General features: G+C 36.6%; 1 protein-coding gene and 1 long non-coding RNA gene across 2 annotated transcripts in view; both read left to right on the plus strand.

Annotated features, from left to right (window-relative positions):
• LOC140246215 (WD repeat-containing protein 82-like) overlaps positions 1-1,634 on the plus strand; it is a 43,634-nt gene extending 42,000 nt beyond the window's left edge. Inside the window, exon 8 of the mRNA XM_072325664.1 lies at positions 973-1,634. Coding sequence (XP_072181765.1) covers positions 973-1,002 — 30 coding nt within the window. The 3' untranslated portion in view covers positions 1,003-1,634. The remainder of the gene's footprint in view (positions 1-972) is intronic.
• Positions 1,635-3,100: 1,466 nt separating this feature from the next.
• LOC140246216 (uncharacterized) lies at positions 3,101-7,875 on the plus strand. The gene is made up of 2 exons (XR_011902449.1): positions 3,101-7,007; positions 7,361-7,875. It is a non-coding gene; the product is annotated as an uncharacterized lncRNA (long non-coding RNA).
• The last annotated feature ends 459 nt before the right edge of the window (positions 7,876-8,334 follow it).

Below are 8,334 nucleotides of genomic sequence, written 5' to 3' on the forward strand. Positions count from 1 at the left end.
ACAGTAATGCATGTATAGAATTGCATATAATGTTCCTTGCGTGTATGCTGTTTAATCAGTTCAGGACTTGTCAACTTTAGCTCATTTGGCTAATTGTTTGGGAGGGATATTCTTTATTTATTACTTTAATGACTGTTCATAATATCAAAAGCAATACTTCTGATCATTGTTACTATTTTTTTTTTTTAATCCAGGCATCATATTCCATTTCAGACATTGTTGTGATTAACAGTATTAATAAGTTAACAAAATTGATGAAAGCATTTTGTGACGCATGTGATTGATTTTTTGGAACATATCTAGTGTAGATCAGGAAATGGGAGGAAATAAGTAAGTTTTGTTATTCAACTTCAAAAGAAAAAAAAAGTTTTGGTATTCAGATTGCTTTTTTTTTTAATGATTTTAATTTTGCTTGTGCCAAAATGTTTGGACTTTACTCCAGTCACAAATTACCAGCAATTTCAAAGTTTTCCATTGACCAATACCTTGCCATTGCAAATACTTCTAAATATGGATGGTTAACCCAAGTTTTTCACCTACATTTTATTTAACAATTTGCATATGAGATGTGTGACTAGGGGAATGAATGCACCTAAGTAATGAGCACATGTTGACCCATGAATTACAAACACACTTGTAAATATGTTAATGTTACTGCACGGTTTCTTTGGCAGAAACAATGAATGAATATTAAGGTATGTAGGGGTGGCTGGAAATTTGTTCTTATATTGTGTAGAGAAAGCATTCAATCATTAAATCCACAGCAGTTTAGATATTGCTGTTTTCTTTGCATGGAGGTCATACAAATATAAGTCACCATATCTGATACTGTTAAAACAATTTCTGTAATGATTGATTTCATACTAGGGTGTCACTATTTTGCTCTAAAATACAAATTATACAGTAATTTGTAGTATATAAAATGCTCTTGTTTATTTTGTTCTTTCTATTCACTTATGAAATCTTATGCAGGCATTCTGGTTACCCAATATCGATGAGTGATTGGACCACTACATGTTTCAACTGAACAGAACAGTGTTCCTGTCAACAGTGCTTTGAACATGATTGCAGCAGAAATTTCATCTGCACGAGCAGTTGAAGATTTACTTGACCACAAAAACTAACATTTGGAATGATATTGCAAAGGAGTGTACATACTGGAAACCGGGGAGAAAAGGAGTACCATATGGTGGATGAGTGATTGGACCACTACTTGAAACATGACAGAAGAGTGTTTCTGTCAATAGTACTCTGAACATAAATGCAACAGATATTCTCTCTGCACCACCAGTTGTGGAATCATTCACCACAAAAACTGTTGCTTTCAGTGACATTTGTAAAGGAGTGTACATACTGGAACTGTGATGTAAATAGTGATACATCATATTTTGTTGTCATTGATCTTTGTGAGCATTTAGAAGGTAGCTGGACATTGTCCAGTTTTTTGGTTTCAGTTTGATCTTCAGAAATGGTCCAGGGATAAATGATATTGAATGGTATTACAGTAGGCAAGAAGTGTCTGTAAGATATGATACAGTAAGATAATTTGATATCAAGATAGCTTCTGAAACACCCTTTATTTAATTTCATTTTTCAGGAAGGCATTTGATGGACTGAAGAGAGCTAACTATACTCAGGAGATGATTTTGTTTTTTTTTGCGTTCCAAAATTATTCTAGTCCAAATTGTAGTAAAAATTAGGAAAATAGACCAAAACAGTTAACAGAAGCAAATGTGTTTGCACAATATTTGTAAGTGAACATTTGTGTTAAGGTTTAATTCTGTCAGGCCAAAATGTATCAGTATGAAAATACCAGCTTTTGGGTATAAATGTATATGTTGCCAACTACAAGTCATATCTGTCTCTCTGTCTTTATTCCTGTGCACAAAGGGCAATGAAAGCATCATATTCTTCTTCTTTTTTTTTAAACCATCCATTTGTCTGCCTGTCAGGTTGCATGTCCTTCCATCACTGTTTTCATGCCTTCACAAAGGGATTTGCTGGAGGCATTGTGATTTTGATGTGATACACAATTTACAAATAGATGTCAGAAATTGAATAGCTTATTTTGTGACAAGGCACTTTACTGATGAGCCAGAGGGCATGAATCATAGGCCACGGTCAAAATGTCACAATTTCCTGTTACTTAGAGGGGATTAAAAAGAAAATGTATCACAGGATATCTTTTGATGCTTCACAAGGTCTAAGACACTACATGTACTTTGGTTTTTGAGACAAAGTATTAGCAGTTCTGTCTTTATATTTTGCTCATTTTTTAATCAATTATATTTTGGAGTTTGTTTGTATACACAGTGCTGTTTCATTCTGTTATGTCGAAATGAATTTTGTGGTGTGACTTGAAATTACTGACTTAACTAGATGTGATTTGAAACTATTCAACTATGTAACTATTCACTTGCATCATGAATACTGATCACTTGTCTCTAAGTTTATTCATCTCCAAATCTCTGTGCACAGTGTCCCCTTTAATGTTTCAATCAGCCATCATCAACTTTGACATGGTTGTGTAAGGTAGGCAGTGGAAATATTTTTTTGCACAGGACTGGAAAGGGCAGGATACCAGACAATGTTGTGTACTACAAACTTATTAAACCTGTATGCAAGCATTCCAAGCTATGTTTTTTATTTCTGTTGCAGGTATGAAGATTGATGCAAAAATTCTTTTAGAAATATCATTGTTCATATCTATGTTTTAGAGCAGGGTTTGCCATCAATCAAATTGTGTATTTAGAATCTTACAAGCCTGATTAACCCAGACTCATACATGGGCATAGTAGTGTTGGATTTGTTGGAGCTAATGATTTGCCTTTAGTGAGCTGTAATGTTCAACACTTTTGATTTTTAAAATTGAAAACAAAGGGGAATTCCTAAATTCATACAGTTAATCTGTTTATCATTAATTGAAATAAAGAATTGTTAAAACTAAACCTTTTGCATTGTACGAGTACCATCAAATGCAAATACTTTCTTTGTAGTCACATACTTGTAGTATTGAGGCATGTTAACAAAAGGCTGTCATGCATCAACACTTCCAACAGTTTCACCTAATGCAGTTGTAAAAGGTAGATTTCTACACAAATCAGTAATCATAAGGCTAAAAATCAGTAATTTGGAAATAAAATCAGTATTTTTTTGCGCGACGCATTTTTTTTTCTGCATGATGGCAAGCGCGGCTCCCACAGGCAAGCGATAGCACATCGTGTTAACATTATTATACATACCTGTATGTTCTATTGAAAGACTGGATGAACTCCTCATCAATATGTCTTGATATGTTGCTATAGACTTTTGCGGCCTTCTTGCACCTTTAAGTTCATTAGTTGCTGTCAACTTCACATTGAAGTGTTGAAATGTTGGATGAACTCCCTCACAATCACATGTCTTTATATGTTGCTACATGTGTAGTCTTTTCACTCTTTTGCAGCATTCTTGCACATGTTCATGTATGTTAGCCAACACATAACTACCAATGATCAATTGTATCGAAAGGCTAGAGTTCCCTTAAAAATATGTCTTTATTTTTTGTCGTAGTCTGTTGCAGCCTTCTTGCACCTGTCCAAAGTCTTTTCATCAAAGACCATCTTGTGACAGACAAAGTTCTTGGACTGTGAGTATGCCTTCTGAGTGAGGACATCAGAGAGGACAGCTTTTTAGATGTTTGGTCTGAATTCAGTCGAATTTTTCCGTACTAGGCTGAAGAGTCTCTCATCCTCTGCATTTGAATGGGGCAGAGACAGGATAGCCAACATTACTTTGGCAAGGTTGCCATACTTTAGACAGTTCTCTCCCGATGTCTCATCAGTCATTGAAAACTGTTGTTTGATACAACATAGTGAGCGTCGAGGTTTCACTCCCACGTTTAATGCACCCTCCCATTCCCCAAATCAACGGCAGATTTGAAGAAAAAGTTTGGTCTACGGAATTCATGGATATCGATACCAAAATCAAAATGATGAAACTTTGACTCACCTTTAGCTACTTGGCCCAATGTTCGCCCAATTGCTGTTGCCTTTGTTCTTTTGCAAGAAAACTTTCTAGCAATGTCACTTGTTGGGAAACATTGATTTCACAATATCACTAAGGTGGTCAGCTGCAGAGAAAGCTATGTTGTGCTCTATTAAGAAATTTGTCATTAGGACTTCTGCTCTGATCACCGATGTATTTTTAGGAATAAGAAATTTCTCCATTGTTGTGTTACTACTACTGGCTCCAACGGCTGATTGGTGTTTTTGAGTCTTTACATGCCATTGCATGTCATTAGACCCACCATGTCCAGTACTGAAGTCCGATGTACACACGGTGCACCTAGCATAATTCGGGCCTTTTTTTGAAGAAACGATGCATTTCCATTTCGTGCTGTAGTCTTCTTTAAAAGTCTGTAACTTCTTGGTACGCTTTTTACTTGTAGAAGACATGATGACAGAGTATTAAATCCAACCAAACTAAGTCCAGATTGTCGATTCTGACTGCCACAAAACTTGCAAACGCTGTGAGAAATCCGACAGTGCACACAACATAAGCGAGCGCGACAGCGGGAGGAGAGGTATTCTACCCCGATGCAGCTGGCCCGCGCAGCTGTCTCTCTCTGCTGGACAGGACACCGGCACGGCAGGCACACTACCTACATACACAGACACATGCGTGCTCGATCGTATGCAACAGCACTATACACTGTCAGCGGGTGTGCTAAATAAGCACTTGCTTATGCATGTGCTGCAATAGTCAAAAGTACGAAAGCAATAGTCAAAAGTGCTAAACAAGTACGTGCTAACTTCAAATCGGCAAAATCCGGGATTTATGATATGAAAATCGTACCGCCTGTAATTGGCCAATTTCCCGGAGAAATTACGGGAAATCCGTACTACTTGGCATCTCTGCCAATTTGGTTGGAATCACCTACTAACAGTAGCCACTCAGGTTGTCCAGGGGTAGGCTCTTAGAGCAAAATTTGCCATACATATTTAAAATCTTTTGACCAAATATTGATGCAGCGAAGTTTTTGTGAAGAAACGCCATGACAGGTAGAAATAAAGTTGTTCATTGGTAGCCCTGGTTTAACCTTTGTTGGTACTCGTAGGTGCAGGGGAAAACATTTCTGATTTCAGCGTTATGTCAGTGGTAGGGGCCAAACTGATTTGTAGCATCAAAGCCTTGTGGCTGGTGAAGAGTAAAAGCTCTTCATGGTCAGACGCTTGAGTCCAGACCTCCTTGCTTCAGTCAAACTTAGCAGGAATAGCCCACAGGGTAATACAATTTCAGCTACTTGAAGGTCCTTAATCCTCTGACAATCTTTCTGATAATAAGATGTAGATTTAGCTAGACTTTGCAGGAATAATTCAGAAAGAGATAGGATGTGCTGTTGTCTAGGTGAGTGGCCTGAAGGGTCCAGTATGATCCACATGTGAGAATACTAGTTGATTTGCACAATTCTTCACCCATATCCAGTACCAATAGAGCCAATTTTGTGTAGAAGTTAGAACTTTTGTGGCTGAATATTTAAAAACTTACGCAAAGCTGTTCATGGTGGCCCAATTAGATTTTAGGGGTATATTAGCAGTCACCAGAATTAGTTGGTTATAAACAGAACAATCTTTAAGTTATCAAATTCCTAAGTTACAGACCCAGGACATTATGCTTGCAGTACATCTTCAGTTGATAAAATATTGTCAAACTCTTTCAATAACAAACTAAAGTAGTGATCCACAATGAGCCACACGTCAACTTACATGTACCTATGAAAGTCAAGACTTGTTTCTTGATTTTAGTTAACAATTCATAATTAATACCAGCTACCTTCCTGTCAAGTTCCAGCTCAGTATTATAGTATGCCATTTTCAGAAAACTAATATACAGTGCATTTTGCTGTATAGTGTACGTTCCCTGATGGACCCATAGTTCCTGAGTCTATGTGGTATGACAAAAGGGTGACATTTTTCAATACTCTGAAGGATTATCTGATTGCTATCTGTATGTGATTTCTTTGAAGTATTTGAGATGTAATACTTTTAGCTGTGATATGCATATCTGTGCATATACTTGTACTTGAAATTCATAAGTGACACTTGAATGAATGAATGAAGAATACGTTAAGGAATGATTGGCATATCCTCTCACCTTGAAAAGTAACCGTTCATGAACAAATGGCAAATTCCACATTATTTTCAACTTTGCTCTGGTTGTAAGTAGAGTGATGTCAGACATACAGAATGGTAGAGGTTTCAGCAAACACTGATATTTGGACCAGCGACATGTGCAAATATAGGGAGAGGATGATGTCATCACCCTTAAAGCTTTCTCTTCAACCTACACACAAATGTTCACTAATTCCTAGTCTTTTTAATTTTTTTATTTTCACGCCTCCACCACAAAGTGTCACTAGAGACATGTTTTCAGGTTATCCATCGGCCTGTCTAGTCATCTGTCCGTAATTGATTTTGTAAATGGCATAAATTAAGAACTGTTTTAGGTACGGTACATCCAAAATGAAAGTGGGTACACAGGCTCAAGGACAAATGTCATAGGTTAAGGTCAAATTCTAACATTTCATCTATTCCCCTATATCTCTGTAATGCCTTAAGGTATTTTCATGAAACCAAGTGTGTACATGCATTGCCAGATAGAGATTGTCTAGGAAAAGTTTTGGGCCATTGGCTCAAAGGTCAAAATTCGAGTGAAAATCCTTAAAAAAAAAATCTTCCTGAATGTTAGTTCTTATTGTATTGCCTGAAAAAGATTCTTGGATAGTTTTGGGTCATGAAGTCAAGTCAAAGGAGGGTTGATATGCTGTAATCACACTATACTCTCCATGCCTTTGAAATTACTCAACATGTATACACTTGATTATACTTAGTACTGTATATACATCGCATGTGCATTTTGTACCACACAATGATTCGGTTGGGAAAGATTCTGGCCAGAGGGTTATGGGTCAAGTCGACATTCTGAAATGTTCATATTTTCTCCAGTAGTGTGAAAATGGCTTAAAGGCATAATTTACCATTTGCAGATGAAAGCATTAGTGCTATAAAATAGTTCAAAAATGTGAGTTAGGGATAGAAACAACCACTGTCAAAATCTGAATCCGTATAATCGATGTTAAGTGTTGTTAAATACACAAAATGTGAACAATAGTTATAATAAAAAATTTTCCAGACTAAACCGTATACAGTTACGGTTTATTGAGAAAAACCCTGATATCTCCTTATATTTTAGGTTTTATTGCAAATATTTCATATGGTAGGATGTTTTATGATACAACAGACCTACACATATGCATCAAATATGATATCTTGAAAATTTTTGAAATCACTGCTCCCAAAGGTAAACTGGACCTTTAAAGTCTCATCTTGGAAATTAGTGTATATTATACATGAAGAGTTTATATGCAAAAACAGATCTATCTATCCTTATCAATTTGGAATGTTTGAGATTTGATCTGCAGAAAAACAAATAATTCAGATGATACTTTTGATTGTGTTGATTTGTTATGTAAACTTTGCAGTGCCATTGATTTCATGTTCCCTATTTGGTGATGAAGAAAAGGCAATGGTATTTGTTTTTGCATTCAAACTCTTCATATGTTATTATCATATAGTGCTTATTTGCAAGTCATGTGAAATTGTCTCATATTGGTAAGATGTATAGACATATTGGGAATAATGCAACATAGTGGAGGCATTCCAGTCCCCATAGAGGCATTTATTTTTTTTTTTAAAGAATGTGAAATCAAGATGAAAAGTTACGTCTTTTGCATAAACTTCTCTTTGTACATGTAGGCCTACTTACATTGACAGAGTAATAAAGATTTTCAGGAGAAAAAGATTACTATCACTAAATTAGTGATCTAAAACATTATTTTCAGTGTACATTGTATTTTATGCACAAACCCCAAGTAGAATTGTGAGGTGGTGACTTCATGATATCTTAGTTGTGTGTGTGTGTATGGACAGCTGTAGTTGCAAACAAGTGTTCCAGAACACTTCTGTTTTTGTTTTTGTTTTGTTTTGTGTTTTGTGTTTTTTTTTTTGTTTTTTTTTTTTTGGGGGGGGGGCAAAATCTCGACGGGGGCACATTAATGTGATGGTGTGAGATCCTCGGGGAGGGAGCAAAGCAACCGAGCGGGGGGAGGGTGTGAGAGGGGGGGGGGGGGTCCCCCCCCCCCCCCCCCCCCACGGTAGGGACTTTTTGTAAAAACAGAGTACAAAAGTCGCGTTTGTAGAGCATTTAAAAGCAAATACCAGGGAATCCTACATAGTGGGGAAAAAAATCAGTGCAAAGGACTATGATTATAACATATGGGGGTACATTTTTGTG

Source organism: Diadema setosum, chromosome 2 (assembly GCF_964275005.1).
Source record: "Diadema setosum chromosome 2, eeDiaSeto1, whole genome shotgun sequence".
Classification (NCBI taxonomy): Eukaryota; Metazoa; Echinodermata; class Echinoidea; order Diadematoida; family Diadematidae; genus Diadema; species Diadema setosum.